Source organism: Jaculus jaculus, chromosome 5 (genome assembly GCF_020740685.1).
Source record: "Jaculus jaculus isolate mJacJac1 chromosome 5, mJacJac1.mat.Y.cur, whole genome shotgun sequence".
NCBI classification, from domain to species: Eukaryota; Metazoa; Chordata; class Mammalia; order Rodentia; family Dipodidae; genus Jaculus; species Jaculus jaculus.
Window position 1 is genome coordinate 69,309,911 of NC_059106.1, and position 16,032 is coordinate 69,325,942.

At 42.2% G+C, this 16,032-nt stretch overlaps 1 protein-coding gene across 4 annotated transcripts in view; it reads left to right on the forward strand.

Moving 5' to 3' along the window:
• Kiaa0319l (KIAA0319 like) overlaps window positions 1–16,032 on the forward strand; it is a 142,546-nt gene that overhangs the window by 102,052 nt on the left and 24,462 nt on the right. For all 4 annotated transcript variants that reach the window (XM_045150723.1, XM_045150721.1, XM_045150722.1 and 1 more), the window contains exons 7-9: window positions 2,577–2,664; window positions 5,662–5,754; window positions 8,512–8,644. In XM_045150723.1, coding sequence (XP_045006658.1) covers window positions 2,577–2,664; window positions 5,662–5,754; window positions 8,512–8,644 — 314 coding nt within the window. The remainder of the gene's footprint in view (window positions 1–2,576; window positions 2,665–5,661; window positions 5,755–8,511; window positions 8,645–16,032) is intronic.

Below are 16,032 nucleotides of genomic sequence, written 5' to 3' on the forward strand. Positions count from 1 at the left end.
GGTAGGTAATTATATTATCCAGAGTAAAAATGTTGAGATAAAATTTGAAATCACCAATTTTTTTATACTTTATTTTATTCTGAGAGAGAAAAAGAGGTAGGTAGAGAGAGTGGATGGGCACACCAGGGCCTTCAGCCACTGCAAATGGACTCCAGACACATGTGCCACTTTATGCATCTGCCTAACATGGGTCCTGGGGAATCCAACCTGTGTCCTTTGACTTTGCAGGCAAATGCCTTAACCGCTGAGCCAACTCTGCAGCCCTCATCTATTTTACTCAGTTATTTCTTTCAATTGTTATAGCATCTCTAACATATAAGTATGAATATTTGTGTAATATATAACAAAACTAAAAATTTTTAAAAGGAAGAATTTTGGCCAGAGTGCACATAGTTATTAAATGGTGGGGTGGAACCAGAGCCCGTGCTTTAATTTTCATTTATTTATTTAAGAGAGACAGAGCAGATAATTAGAATGAGATACCAGGCTCTCCAGCCACTGCAAACACATGTGCTACCTTATGCATCTAACTTATGTGGGTACTGAGGAATCAAACCTGGGTCCTTAAGCTTCACAGGCAGTCGCCTTAATTGCTAAGCCATCTCTCCAGCCCCAGAACCCACGTGTTAATAACTGTTGTGGTGAGTGAGTGAAAGAGCCAAGGTGATGGCAGTGTGGATGGGAACAAGTAGATTTGAGAAATAATATGGAGATGACCTTCATAAAATGTGATGCTTAATGGATTGGGTGGGATGTTGAGGAAGAAAAGTCTAGAATCATTCTAGCTTTTTAATTAATTATTTATTTGAGAGCGACAGACAGAGAGAAAGACAGATAGAGGGAGAGAGAATGGTCGCGCCAGGGCTTCCAGCCTCTGCAAACGAACTCCAGACGCGTGCGCCCCCTTGTGCATCTGGCTAACGTGAGACCTGGGGAACCAAGCCTTGAACCGGGGTCCTTAGGCTTCACAGGCAAGCACTTAACCGCTAAGCCATCTCTCCAGCCCCATTCTAGCTTTTTAGATTCAACACCTGCATGGACAGAAAGAGAAGCAGGCTTAAAGGGGATTTGCAAGTGGTTGGGCAAATGAATCTGGGGTACCTATGTCCCATTTGAGTGAGTCGTTCCATTTGTAGCTGGGGGAAAAGGGCTGGAGACCAGGTGATTGATAAGTCTGGGTTCAAGAGTTCAGTTTACACATGTGCCTCAAATTCAAGCCATAGTTGGAACTAAGACCAGCCAGTGAGACTGTGTGAAGAAATACATGACTGAGGTTGGGATACAGGACATGCTATATTTCAAAGGCTGGAATGTAAAGGAAGTGAAAGAATGGGGTGTGGATAGAGAGGTGAAAGTCCAGGGAGAAAAGCATCATCAGGCGAAAGTGGTCAGAATGCTGCTGTGGTCCATTCGTGTCCAAAGACGGTACTCAAGAGAAAGAAAACCTTTGTTTTCTTCAAAGAGGTTCATTGCAGCATTAGTCATAATGGGAGAAATTTGGAAATAACCCAAGCATCCAACAGTGTGGAATCTTCTGTGGATTATGATACATTTATTCATGTACTGTTCTCTAGTCATTAAAGTGAATGAATATTAAAGAGACTGTATCATAATGGAAATGATTCACACTAAGTGAATAGAAGAAAGAACAATTAAAAGTTTGATACCTTGATTTTAGCCAGACACTAAATGTCATTGAAAAGTAAAGATCTTAATGTTTCTCACTTCCAAAGCCTAGGCCTGGGATAGTGTCAGGCACATGGTTGCTTCTCAAGAAGTGCTTGTTGAGGCTGGAGAGATGCTTAGAGGTTCAGGTGCTCGCTTGCAAAGCAAAATGACCCAGATTCAGTTCCCCAGGAATCATGTAAGTCAGATGCACAAGGTGGTGCACACATCTGGAGCTCGTTTGCAGTGGCTGGAGGCCCTGGTGTGCCCATTCTCTCTCTCTCTCTCCTTCACTCTCTCCCTACCTATTTCTTGCTCTCAGATAAATTAATTAATAAAAATATTTTTTAAAGAAGAAGTGCTTGTTGATTGAATGAATGAGCTATATACAACTATTTTTGTATGTGGTCAATGATTGGAAGGTAACAGACATATAAAATGTTGAGACGTTAGGGTGGTAAGATAACAAGTGATTTTCTTGTTTTTTCCTCTTTATATTTTATTTAGATATTTAGTGGAAATTGGGGAAAAAATTCAGATATGTAGAAGCTATTTGGTTTTTTTTTTAATAAGATGTGGTTCTTTGAAAAGATGATTATTTTAATTTCATAACTGTGAAGTAGGATGGTTGGGCCCTTAATGTTCTTTGGAGAAGAAAATGAGAGTATAGAGAGATTGAAATCCCTTTTGTTGTTCTAGAGGCAGCTAGTAATAAAAGCAGCATAAAAAGCCACGTTTCTTATTACTTTAACCCTCTCTTGAATATCTTCAGCTAGTTTACTTTTTGCATTTTGAAAATAGAACAAGGAAGGAGTGCAAGATTCAGCATAGGAAAACTCATATACTGCATTATTGTCAACACAGTTTTTGGTTTTTATAGCTGTTTAAAAGATCCTGTCTTATTTCTTCAGCTGACTCCAGGCCTCTATGAATTCAAGGTGATTGTAGATGGCCAGAATGCCCATGGGGAAGGCTATGTGAACGTGACGGTGAAGCCAGGTATGTTTCCAGCCTCAGCTGTGTCCATCACTCTGCAGGACTCCTGAGGGGGAGATTTGACTTCAGGGATTTTTTTGTTTGTTTTGTTTTTCAAAGTAGGGTCTTACTGTAGCCCAGGCTGACCTGGAATATACTATGTAGTCCCAGGCGGGCCTTGAACGCACAGCAATCCTCCCACCTCTGCCTTCCCAAGTGATGGGATTAAAGGTTTGTGTCATCATGCCTGGCCTTAAGGGATTTTTTAATGCATGTTTGTATATACATATGTGTGCAAGAGCACTTGTGTTTGGAGGGCAGAGAATAACATTGAGTGGTACTGTCCTCAGGTGCTGTCCCCCTTGTTTGGGACAGGGTCTCTCATTGTGCTGTATGGGGCTAGATTGGCTAGCTGGCAAACTCTAGGGATCGTCCTGTCTCTGCCTCCTCAGCTCTTGAATTAAAAATTGCCAGGCGTGGTGGTGCATGCCTTTAATCCCAGCACTTGGGAGGTAGAGGTATGAGGATCACCATGAGCTCAAGACCATCCTGAGACCACATAGTGAATTACAAGTCAGCTTGGGCTAGTGTGAGACCCTACCTCGAAAAACAAAAAAATAAAAGCATGCCATCATGCATGACATTTTTACATGGATTCTGAGGACTAACTCAGGTCTTCATGCTTGCAAGGCAAGTACTTTACCAATTGAGATATCTCTCCAGCCCCTTAAATTCAGGTTTTTAAATCCTTATCCTTTCCCTTGAGTGGGGTTGGTAATCTGTTTATTGGGCAATTCATAGTTCAGTGCAGTAAAAAGTTACAGTAACAGAGTACATATTTGTTCCAACTATTGTAGTTGCAACACTGAGCTAGATAGGGAAACATTAGCCATAGGTCCTCAATGCAGTTAGTCCTGAGCAATGACTGTCCCAGAAAACTGCTTCTCCAAGTAGGTAGGGAGATGACTGGAAGCATGCAGGAAAGCCAGGTGACTGACTCTTACTGATCTTTCCAGAGCTGAGGTCTTCACTTAAGCACTGTCTGTTCTCTCACTTTGGAAACCAAATATATTATGTCATTCTCTTTTTTTGTTGTTGTTGTTTGTTTGTTAGTTTTTTCAAGGTAGGGCCTCACTAGCTCAAGCTGACCTGGAATCATTCTGTCATTCTTTTAAAATGAACCACTCTTGGTTGGCCTTGAACTCACGATGATTCTCCTACCTCTGCCTCTTTTCGCCTTTTTAAAAAAATATTTTATTAAAAAAAATATTTTATTTAGAGCCAGATGTGGCAATACACACCTTTAATCTCAAAACTCAGGAGGCAGAGGAAGGTTGATTGCTTTGAATTCAAGGCCACCCTGAAACTACATAATTCTAGGTCAGCCTGGGCTACAGCAAGACTCTACCTTGAAAAACCTATATATATGTATATGTATGTGTATACACACATATACATATGTATAATTTATTTATATTTATTTATTTGCAATCAGAGATACAGACAAAACAGCCTTAACTACTGAGCAATCTCTCCAGCCCCTTTTCACCTTTTTAAAAGTGTAGCCACAGCACGAAGGCTATGGCTCAGTGGTAGAGTATGTGGCCTCTGCGTGGCTCTCTGTTCTATCCTTAGCATGGCAGAAACATAAGGGATATAAATAAGTACATATTTATGACAAGCATGAAAACCATTTTGATCATTTATTAAGGAACAGGACAGTAGGCTTGTATCTCACAGTCATTCAGGTGGACCAGAGTGGTTTGTGACTCTCCTTTCACTCGTCATGGTCACCTCACAGTCAACTCAAAAATGACTGAGAATGGGCTGGAGAGATGTCTTAGCAGTTAAGGTGCTTGCCTGCAAAGCCAAAGGACCTTGGGTCGATTCCCCAGAACCCATGTAAGCCAGATACACAAGGGGCACATGCATCTGGAGTTCATTTACAGGGCTGGAGGCCCTGGCATGCCCATTCTCTCTTTCTCTCTCAAATAAATAAATAAAAATAAAATATTTAGGGCAAATAAAATATTTAGGGCTGGAGAGATGGCTTAGCAGTTAAGCGCTTGCCTGTGAAGCCTAAGGTCCCCAGTTCGAGGTTCGATTCCCCAGGACCCACGTTAGCCAGATGCACAAGGGGCACACGCATCTGGAGTTCATTTGCAGTGGCTGGAGGCCCTGGCACGTCCATTCTCTCTCCCCCTCCCTCTCTCTCTCTCTCTCTCTCTCTCTCTCTCTCCCTCTTTCTCTGTCTGTCACTATCAAATAAATAAATAAAAATAAACAAAAACTTAAAATAAAATACAATATTTAAAATAAATAAATAAAAAATTTTTAAAAATGACTGAGAAGTGCCTCGTTACATTTTCAGCAGTCTATTCCAAAAGATGGGTTATTTACCGAGGTTTTTTTTTTTTAATTCTTTTTTATTTAAGAGAGAGAAAGATCACAGCAGCCACTGCAGATGAACTCCAGGTGCATGTGCCACCTTGTGCATTTGGCTTATGTGGGTACTAGGTTGAAATTGAACCTGGTTGTTAGGTTTTTTAGGCAAGCACCTTAACTGCTAAGCCATCTCTCTACTTCATATTTGCTGAGGATTTTAAGCTTATTTCTGACCCACCTGTAGTCAGCCAGGCTGACCTGAGACAGTTGCTTGCAGCTGTGATACTTTTCATGCCATACACATGGGCACAGAAAGAATGCCCTGGGCCTTCTAGTAATGCTTGCCTCTAATGCTAGTTCTCAGGGGGCAGGAGCAAGAGGATTATGAGTTCAAGGCCAGTCCCAGCTTCATAGCTAGCAAGACTATCTTGAAAGAAAAAAAAAAAGATGCATAGGGTGAGGTCCCAGTAGTGGTCAGGTTTGGGTCCTCCTGGGTATCGTATGTTAGAATTTCTATCTGGTCTTCTTACTCTCCCAGCTGCTGCTTCAGCCAGCAGTTATGTCATGAAAATTGATTTGTCATCCATTTGCAGCTGTGAAGTTCCTCTTCTACTTTTTCTGATTGCTTCCTTGCAGAGCCCCGCAAGAATCGGCCCCCAGTTGCTGTTGTGTCACCTCAGTTCCAGGAGATCTCTCTGCCCACCACTTCTACGATCATTGACGGCAGCCGTGAGTACTTGTCCAGCACAGTGTTGTAAGTGCTTTGCTGTGTGCTCTGCTGGAAGATCTGGGGACAGCTGCATCTGCATTCTGTTGAGGCCAGTCTTCTTGACCATGTCATGAGAAGGCTAACCACCTGAAGTAACTAAGTAGGACGTGCCCAGCCAGTTAGGTTATACTAAAATCCCATGTGGCTTGTTTGAAGTATTTCTATTCAGTGATGGTAAGAAACTAGGTTTGTGTATGCATTTAGAATTACTTTACTTGGGCTGGAGGGATGGCTTAGCAGTTAAGGCAATTGCCTGAGAAGCCTAAGGACCTGGTATTGATTCCTCAGTACCCATGTAAACCAGATGCATGAAGTGGTACGTGCTTCTGGAGTTTGTTCAAAGTGGGTAGAGACCTTGATGTACCCATTCTCTCTATTTCTTTCTCTGCTTGCAAATAAATAAAGAAAAGAATTACTTTAGTTGAAATAGGCTGATTTTCAGATTTGCTTAGCTGATGTTTCCTTTCTTAGTTGTAGAAACCAAATTATTTTACTAGATAAGTACCTGAGAGACTATAGGTAGGTTGCTCACCCAGCCACTGCCTAATAAGGCTGTTGTCAGTCCCTCCTGTTAGAGAGACTCACTCCACATCCTGCCTGGGCTCAGTGGCATTTTACTCTTCAGAGCAGTGTCACCCACTAGGTGACAGGCAAGAGTTTGAGTCTTTGTTCTTTTTTTTTTTTTTTTTTAATAATTGACAATGGAATGATAATTTTTTATTTTAAAATATTTTATTTACTTATTTATTTATTTGAGGGGGCCAGATAGAGAGAGAGAAAGAATGGGCACTCCAGGGCCTCTAGTCATTGCAAATGAACTCCAGGCACATGGGCTACCTTGTGCATCCGGCTTTATGGGGGTCCTGGGGACTCAAACTTAAGTCCTTTGACTTTGCAGGCAAGTGCTATAACTGCTAATCCATCTCTCCAGCCTATGATTATTTTTATTTGTAAAGCACTAGTTGACATATAGAGAATAAAAAAGAATTTACCTATTTTTTTGAGTCTTTGTTCTTGATTCTGGGTATGCATTCCAAGAAGTTTGTGGGGCTAGGGCTGTGGCTCAGTGGTAAAATATTATAACTAGCATAGACCCTGGGTTTAATCCCCAAAATGGAAAAAGAAAGAAAGAGAAAAGAATTGTTGGGGTGGTTTCAATCCTATCCTTTCAACAGTATTTTTTGGTTTAGAGATCCATTAAGTCCCCATTACTTTGCCTGTCTTGGCCCTGATAGTGCTTTTGGCAGAAGTAGTCACCACTTTGGCAGAGAAAGATTAAACATTTCTTGTCGATTGTTCTGGCAAGAGGAGTGGAAGAATAACAGGCCAAGAGGGTAGAGAGAACAGAAAGAAGCACTTCTTACAGAAAGTATTAGAAGTGCAGAGAGTCCTATGTTATTGTGTAGTTTTGAATGGGTCAAAGTTGAATAGTTTGTAAAGGTATACAGTGAAAAGAATGGTACCATTCCTATCTTCCAACCACCCAGGTTTCCTGCAGACAGTGACTTTTTTCTCTTATATACCCTTCCAGAGATCTTTTATGTATATGTAAGAAAATACACATATAGTATTTATCTCCTTTACTTACACAAAAAACACATTACACACACTCTCGCTTATAGATGAAGTTTGTTTCATATGTGGGGGATTTTTCTAAGTCAGTGCATGAAGTGTTTATTCATTCTTTTAAAGATTACAGAGTAGTTCAGTTATAAGGGTATATAATACCATTAGATGAATGTATACTTGTTTTCAATCTCTATTAATAACTATATACATTTTTCATCCTTTTGCTATTATGAACAGTGTTTCCATAAATAATCTCATCAACATGATGTTTAACATACATGTAAGTGTATTTGTATGATGCAGTCCTGAATTTCAGTAGCAAAGACAAATGTTTTTGAAGTACTCATTACAGAACAGTGAGCTGTATAAATTCAAGTTTCTACCATGACTAATGAGAAGGCCATTTTCTTCACACATTTACCATATATGTTGTGAAACTTTCTAACCAATGTGATAGTTAAAACATGGTATCTTGAGGATAATTTCAATTTCCTTTTTTTTTTTTTTTTTTTTTTTTGAGGTAGTGTCTTACTCTAGCCTAGACTGACCTGGAATTCAGTATGTACCTTGACTCACAGTGATCTTTCTACTTTTGCCTCTCCAGTGCTGGGATTAAAGGAGTATGTCATGATATCCAGCTTGAATTTCTTTTTAGTATATATTTTAATGTGTTTAAATATTGATTCCCTCTTTTTCATACAGTATCATCTTTTTAAAATATTTTATTTATATTTATTTATTTGAGAGAGAGAGAGAATGGCACACCAGGGCCTCCAGCCACTGCAAACAAACTCCAGACACATGTGCCACCTTATGCATCTGGCTTACCTGGGTCCTGGGGAATTGAACCTTGGTCCTTTGGCTTTGCAGGCAAATGCCTTAACCACTAAGCAATCTTTCCAGCCCTATAGTAACATCTTAACAAAATATTTCCTGTATTGGAATCACTGAGAAATCACACAGTGAAATATTCATAGAGGGGCAAAATGACCTAATATTTCTGGGGAAGAAACACTCTGGAGAGAAAGTCTGTAATAATGACATTTTTCTAGCTTGACATCTCCAGGTGACTGCCCTGGTTTGTGTAAACTGGATAAGTGGTAAGGCCCAGCATTCTCATATTGTAACTGATGTTCTTTGTGGTCCAGAAAGCACCGATGATGATAAAATTGTCCAATATCACTGGGAGGAACTTAAGGGGCCTCTGAGAGAAGAGAAAATATCAGAAGATACAGCCATATTAAGACTAAGTAAGCTCGTCCCTGGGAACTACACCTTCAGGTAAACTAGGATTCAGCTTAAAGTTGATTGTCGGCCATTTTCCCCCTTATGTGTTTTACCTTCTTGTAGGAGTGGCTGAAAATACCAGTTCACTATGGGGTTGGTGGAGAATACAGCCTTTGGTTTCATTGATTTTTCTGAACCACATAGTGACTTTTTTTTTTTCTTTTTTTGAGGCAAGGTCTTAATCTAACCCAGCCTGACCTGGAACTCAGTCTGTGGTCCCAGGTTGCCCTCAAACTCACAGTGACCCTCCTACCTCTGCCTCCTCAGTGCTGGGATTAAAGGTGTGTACCACCTGTCCCAGTTTAGTGATTCTGATCACCACTGGTGACATTTTGAGGCTTAGTCCCCGTATGGTAGATCAGGACCTGCCACACTTCACCCTCCTCCAAGCTTTGTCTGGAAGACTCTCAGCCATCCTCTAGGATTTCTGCCATCAAAGAAAAGAGCTTACCCCCCTCCTTGTCTTTTTGGAGGTAAAAATCTAGAAGGAACTTTCTCCCATCTTGTCTCTTCCCTTTGGGAAATGCCTTAAAAATCTATTCACGCCGGGCGTGGTGGCGCACGCCTTTAATCCCAGCACTTGGGAGGCAGAGGTAGGAGGATTGCTGTGAGTTTGAGGCCACCCTGAGACTCCATAGTGAATTCCAGGTCAGCCTGGGCTAGAGTGAAACCTTACCTCGAAAAACAAAAAAAAAAAAAACCCCAAAAAATCTATTCACTAGTGGTTTGTTTGAATTTGATTTGTAGAGTCCTTTTGAAAAATTATTTATTTTTATTTGAGAGAGAATGAGGCAGAAAGAGAGATAGAATAGGTGCACCAGGACCTTCAGCTGGCTGCAAATGAACTCCAGATGCATGCACCCTCTTGTGTGCATGTGCAACATTGCACACTTGTGTCACTGTGCATCTGGCTATGTGGGACCTGGAAATTTGAACATAAGTTCCTAGGCTTCATAGACAAGTGCCTTAACCACTAAGCCATCCAGCCCTGTAGGGTCTTATTGGGACTTTTTGCAGAATTTATTTCAAAGAAAGTCCTATAGGGAGCTAATATTGACATTTTACATTGTGCTTAGTAGGAGTTTTAAGCTGACTTTAGTGTAAGCTTCTAACATCACATACTAGAAGTTAAAAGCAAAAGAATTGGAGGGGCGCTGGAGAGATGGCTTAGCAGTTAAGGTGCTTGCTTATGAAGCCTAAGGACCCAGGTTTGACTCTGCAGAAGGCACGTAAGCCAGACACACATGGTATTGCATGTGCACAAAGTTGCACATGCCCACAGGTGGCGCACATGTCTGGAGTTCGATTGCAGTGGCTGGAGACCCTGACATGCCAATTCTCTCTCTTTCTTTCTCTCTCACTCTCTGGTTCTCTCATATGATAAATTTTATATATATATATATATATATATATATTAATTTATTTATTTGAGAGCGACAGACACGGAGAGAAAGACAAATAGAGGGATAGAGAGAGAATGGGCGCGCCAGGGCCTCCAGCCACTGCAAACGAACTCCAGACGCATGCGCCCCCTTGTGCATCTGGCTAACGTAGGACCTGGGGAACCGAGCCTCGAACCGGGGTCCTTAGGCTTCACAGGCAAGCGCTTAACCGCTAAGCCATCTCTCCAGCCCTAATTTGGTCTTTTTTAAAGCAGAGCCTCACTCTAGCCCAGGCTGACCTGGTACTCACTCTGTAGCCCCAGGTTGGCTTTGAACTTACGGTAGTCCTCCCACCTCAGCCTATCAAGCGTTAGGATTAAAGGCATGAGCCACCACGCCCAGCAAAAGCCAACTTTGTAATCCTCAAGTCAGGGCTCATCCTACTCCACACTTTGAATTGTCCCATATAAGTCTTGTTTATTCTTTGTTGAATACCCTTCTTAATCTGTTGAAACGCTGCCCACCTCAAGACCATGCTCAGTTTCCCACAAGTTCTCTGAGGCCCCTTCAGGAGAATATAACGCTCCTCTTTCTTCTTATGCTCATTGCCTCACCAGCACTGACCACTGTGTGCAGCCTAAGCTGAGCTGGCTGTCCTCCCACTGGTCTGAGATTTATTGAGTTTTAGACATTGCTGGGCACACAGATGAGTGTCCTAGTGCAGCCTTTAACACATGCACCAGTACGCAGGCTCTGACTTACAGTACTTACCCTGGCTCATAACTGCTGGTGAATGGACGGTAGCTTTCGGTGCAGCAAGGTCGGAGCTGTCTCATTGGTTTAATATGAAATTCTGAGTGTGTGTGCGATGCATGTGAATGTGTACAGGTATGCATGGAGGCCAGAGGTTGATATTGGCATCTAGCTTAATCACTCCCTACCTTATTCTTTGAGACAGGGTTTGTAGTTGAACCTAGAGCTCACCAATTGGCCAGACAAGGTGGGACCCTGTGATTCTGTCTCTGCCTCTCCAACACTGGGACTGCAGGTGCACACCAACATACTGGGTATTTTTATGAGTGTACTAGGAATCTAACACCAGGTCTTCATGCTTGCTTAGCAAGCACTATGCCCACCGAGTCATCTCCCCAGCCCCTTGAGTTGCTTGTTACCTTAGTTCTCTAATATGGGAATTTTCCACTTATGGAATTATAGCCTGGACCAGGCTGATCCTTTTTAAAAATTATGGCACAAATACTGTAATCCCAGCACTTTAGGAGACTGAGAGACAAAAGAATCATGAGTTTGAGACCATATTGGGCTACATAGGAAGACTGTCTCAAAAAAAAAAAAAAAAAAAAAAAGGCAACATGCTGGGCGTGGTGGCACACACCTTTAATCCCAGCACTCAAGAGGCAGAGGTAGGAAGATCACTGTGAGTTCGAGGCCACCTTGAGTCTACATAGTGAGTTCCAGGTTAGCCTAGACTAGAGTGAAACCCTACCTCAAAAAAACAAAACAAAAGTCAGTAATAACTATATTTCTTTTTTTTGCATTAAAAATATTTTTATTTATTTACAAGGAGAAAGTGAGGGGGAGAGAGAGAGATAGAAAGACAATAGACACATCAGGCCTCTTACTATTACAAATGAACTCCAGACACGTGTACTAATTTGTACATCTGGCTTATGTGGGTGCTGGGGGATTGAACTCAGGCCTCAGATGTTACAAACAAGTACTGCTGAGCCATCTCTCCAGTCCCAACAGCATTCCTTTTTTTACTTATATATTTATTTAAATATTTATAGGGAGAGAGAGAAAATGTGCATGCCAGGGCCTCCAGCCACTGCAACTAACTCCAGACGTGTGCCCCCTTGTGAACATGGGTCCTGGGGAATTGAACCTGGGTCCTTTGGCTTTGCAGGCAAACACATTAACTGCTAAGCCATCCCTCCAGCCGTGTGTGTGTGTGTGTGTGTGTGTGTGTGTGTGTGTGTGTGTATTTTTTTTTTTTTTTTTTTGAGGTAGAATCTTACTCTGGTCCAGGCTGAACTGGAATTCACTATGTAGGCTTAGGATGGCCTTGAACTCACAGCTATCCTCCTTACCTCTGCCTCTCGAGTGCTGGGATTAAAGGCGTGCACCACCACGCCCAGCATTATTTATATTTTTTAAAATATTTATTATTCATTTGTTAGTGAAAGAGAGAGAGACAGGGAGGACAGAAGGGAGAGAGGGAGAGAATGGGCATGCCAGGGCCTCTAGCTTCTGCAAATGAACTCCAGATGCATAATAACTAGTATTTCCTTCCTTTCTTTTTTTTGAGATAGGGTCTCACTCTAGCTCAGACTGACATGGAATTCACTATGTAGTCTCAGGGTGGCCTCAAATTTACAACAATCCACCTACCTCTGTCTCCCAAGTGCTGGGATTAAAGGTATGTACCACCACACCCGGCTATAACTAGTATTTCTTTTTTTTTTTTTTTTTTTAATTTTTATTAACATTTTCCATGATTATAAAAAAATATCCCATGGTAATTCCCTCCCTCCCCACCCCCACACTTTCCCCTTTGAAATTACATTCTCCATCATATTACCTCCCCATTACAATCATTGTACTTACATATATACAATATCAACCTATTAAGTATCCTCCTCCCTTCCTTTCTCTTCCCTTTATGTCTCCTTTTTAACTTACTGGCCTCTGCTACCAAGTATTTTCCTTCTCACGCAGATTTTTTTTTTTTTGAAACAGGGTCTGTCATTGTGTGGAAGTTAACTAATTAGGCTAGATGGTTTGACCAGTGAGTTCCAGGATCTGCCTGTCTCTGCTTCTCCAGCACTGTGCCACCATGTCCTATAACTAGTATTTCTTAAATACAATAAAGTGCTTTCCTGGTCTCTTGCTGCATTGTATCTTACTCCTTATAACAGGAGTTTTAGTAACTCATTTTGCAGATAAGGGAATTTTGATGCAAAGAAGTTAAGTAATTTGCCCAAGATCACACAGCAATCTGACTTTAAAGTCTGACTTTTTTTTTTTTTTTGGTACGCACTCAGTGTATACGCTCAAGTTGGTACCATCGTTAGCCACCTCCCCGTCCTACGCCCTCTGCAGGGACCCTCCTGTTTGAGGAACATGGGTCGTGCATTGTGGGGTTAGCCATCAGTTATGGGTAGGAGGCAGTGTTTCTAAAGTCTGAGCCTTTAGCCACAATGGTAGCTTAAAGGTTTGTTTTGTTTTTGTTTTTTCGAGGCAAACACCTTAACCACTAAGCCATCCCTCCAGCCGTGAGTGTGTGTGTGTGTGCGTGCGTGTGTGCGTGCATGTTTTCGAGGTACAGTCTCACTCTAGCTCAGACTCAACTCATGGCAATCCTCTTAACCTCTGCCTCTCAAGTGCTGGGATTAAAGGCGTGCGCCACCATGCCTGTATCTCTTATAGTTTGTTTTTGTTTTTTCAAGGTCTCTCTCACTCTGGTCCAGGCTGACCTGGAATTCACTATGTAGTCTCAGGGTGGCCTCGAACTCTCGGTGATCCTCCTACCTCTGCCTCCCGAGTGCTGGGATTAAAGGTGTGCGCCACCACGCCTGGCTGTTTTTGTTTCTTAAATCTGTGAAGTAGTAGGAATGGGTTTAATTAGTATTGAGGTCCAATATGGTTATTCACTTATTTTCTCATTTTTTTTAAAGATTTAATTTTATTTATTAGAGCCAGAGTGGGTGGGGGGGAGAGAATGGGCATGCCAGGGCTTCCAGCCACTGCAAATGAACTCCAGATGCATGTGCCATCATCTGGCTTATGTGCATCTGGCTTGTGTGGGATCTGGAGAATTGAACCTGGGTCCTTAGGCTTCGCAGACAACCACCTTAACCGCTAAGCCATCTCTCCAGCCCTTACTCATTCTTTTACATGACTTTAACTTCTTGCCTCAGCCCTGTGGTCAGCTGCTGTTTGGCTCCATTCTTGGTGAAAGAGCAATGGGCAGCTGCCAATTCGCCTTCTGTCTTCAACTTGCTGCTTTTCTGATGCCAGAGATGGGATATATTAACAATAGTGAACCTATAGGAGAAAATCAGGGAAACTAGAAAAAGAAAGACGCAAAACATCTGTGATTTTCCTTTCATAGTACTTGCTGATTTATACACATAAATCAAGCCATGTCCAAGTTTTTGTGCATTTTCTCCTGAGGAGTGTAAGACCAAAACTTCCTTGCAGATCACAGGTAGAAGGTGAGATGGTGGCAGGGAGTCCCAGAGCTGAATGGCTGTGTCCAAGGCTGGTGGTGAGATTTAAACAAACTGCATGTCTTTTCTGTGGTTTTTCTCTCTCTGTCATTAAAATGGAAGGATCCCAAGCTTCCTTGCTTGCTTATGCTCACATTTTGAGGTGACATGAGAAGCTTTAGGCTGTTCAGCTAGAAGACATCATTTAGGTAAAAGCCTGCTCTTAGAAAAGAACATATTCCCCCCTGCAAATCCCATTTCTCACTGGCACAAACTGTGGCATGTTGCGTAGGAGACTTCATTTCCATCTCAAGCTCCTGCCTTGCTGGAGCCAGCCTTCCTGGTCTGTCCCAGAGGCTGTTTGCCCAGGACATCCATTCTTGTGATATGCACACAGCTGAAACAGGACGATGGTGGGCAGCCTGCTGCAGACAGAGTAGTGTGCATGCTGACTTTGAGCTCTGCAGGAAGACCCCAAGGATTATCTCTTCTCTTCATTTGTTCTTTCTCTCTTTTGTGTGTGTTTATGCACATGCATATGGGAGGTGGATCTGGACATTATGCGTTTGTGTGTGTGTGTGTTTGTGTAGGCCAGAGGACAACTTCAGGTATTACCCTCAGAAATGCTATTCATCTATTTTTCTTTTTCTTTTTTTTTTTTTTTTTTTTTTGTTTTTTTCAAGGTAAGGTCTCAGTCTAGCTCAGGCTGACCTGGAATTCATCTGTGTAGTCTCAGGGTGGCCTCAAACTCACAGCGATCCTCCTACCTCTGCTGCCACACCCGGCTTTCTTTTTTTTGTTTTTGTTTTTTTCCAGGTAAGGTTTCTCATGGGCTTGGAACTCATGACATAGCCAGACTGGCTGGTCAGTGAGTCCCAACCAGCCACCCCAGTGGTAGGATTACAAGAATGCACCACCATACCTGGCTTATTTTCATGAGTTCTGGGGATTGAACTCAGGTCCTCATGCTTGCAAGGCAAGCACCAATTGAACCATCTCCTCAGCCCAGATTATCTCTTCTTAAGAATGGGTTTCAGGAGATGGGCGTGGCAGCGCACACCTTTAATCCCACCACTCAGGAAGCAGAAATAGGAGGATCGCTCTGAGTTCAAGGCCTTCCTGAGACTACAGTGAATCCCAAGTCAGCCTGAGCTAGAATGAGACCCTGCCTTGCAAATTAAAAAAAAAAAAAAAAAGGAAATACTAGTTATTATGCATCTGAAGTTCGTTTGCGGTTTCTAGGGGCCCTGGCGCACCCATTAGGTTTCAGGGCTAGAGGTGGTTTAGCCGTTAAGGCGCTTGCCTATGAAGCCTAAGAACTCATGTTCAACTCTCCAGGTCCCAGATAAACCAGACACACCATGTGATGCAAGCATGCAAGGTCGCACATGTACACAAGGTGGTACACACATCTGGAGTTCAACTGTAATGGCTGGAGGCCCTGGCACGCCAATTCTTTCTCTCTCTCTCTTTCTCTCTCTCATTTAAAAACAAAAAAGGGGGGGGGGAGGGAGGGAATTACTATGGGATATTTTTTTATAATCATGGAAAATGTTAATAAAAATTAAAAAATTTTTAAAAAAGAAAATCTAAAAAAAAAAAAAAAAAGGATAGGTTTCTGCTGGATGTGGTAATGCTCACCTTTAATCCCATTACCATGGGAGGCAGAGGTAGGAGGATCTCTGTGAATTTAAGGCCAACCTGAGACTACATAGTGAATTTCAGGTCAGCCTGGGTTAGAGTGAGTCCCAGCCTCAAACCCTGCCCTCTC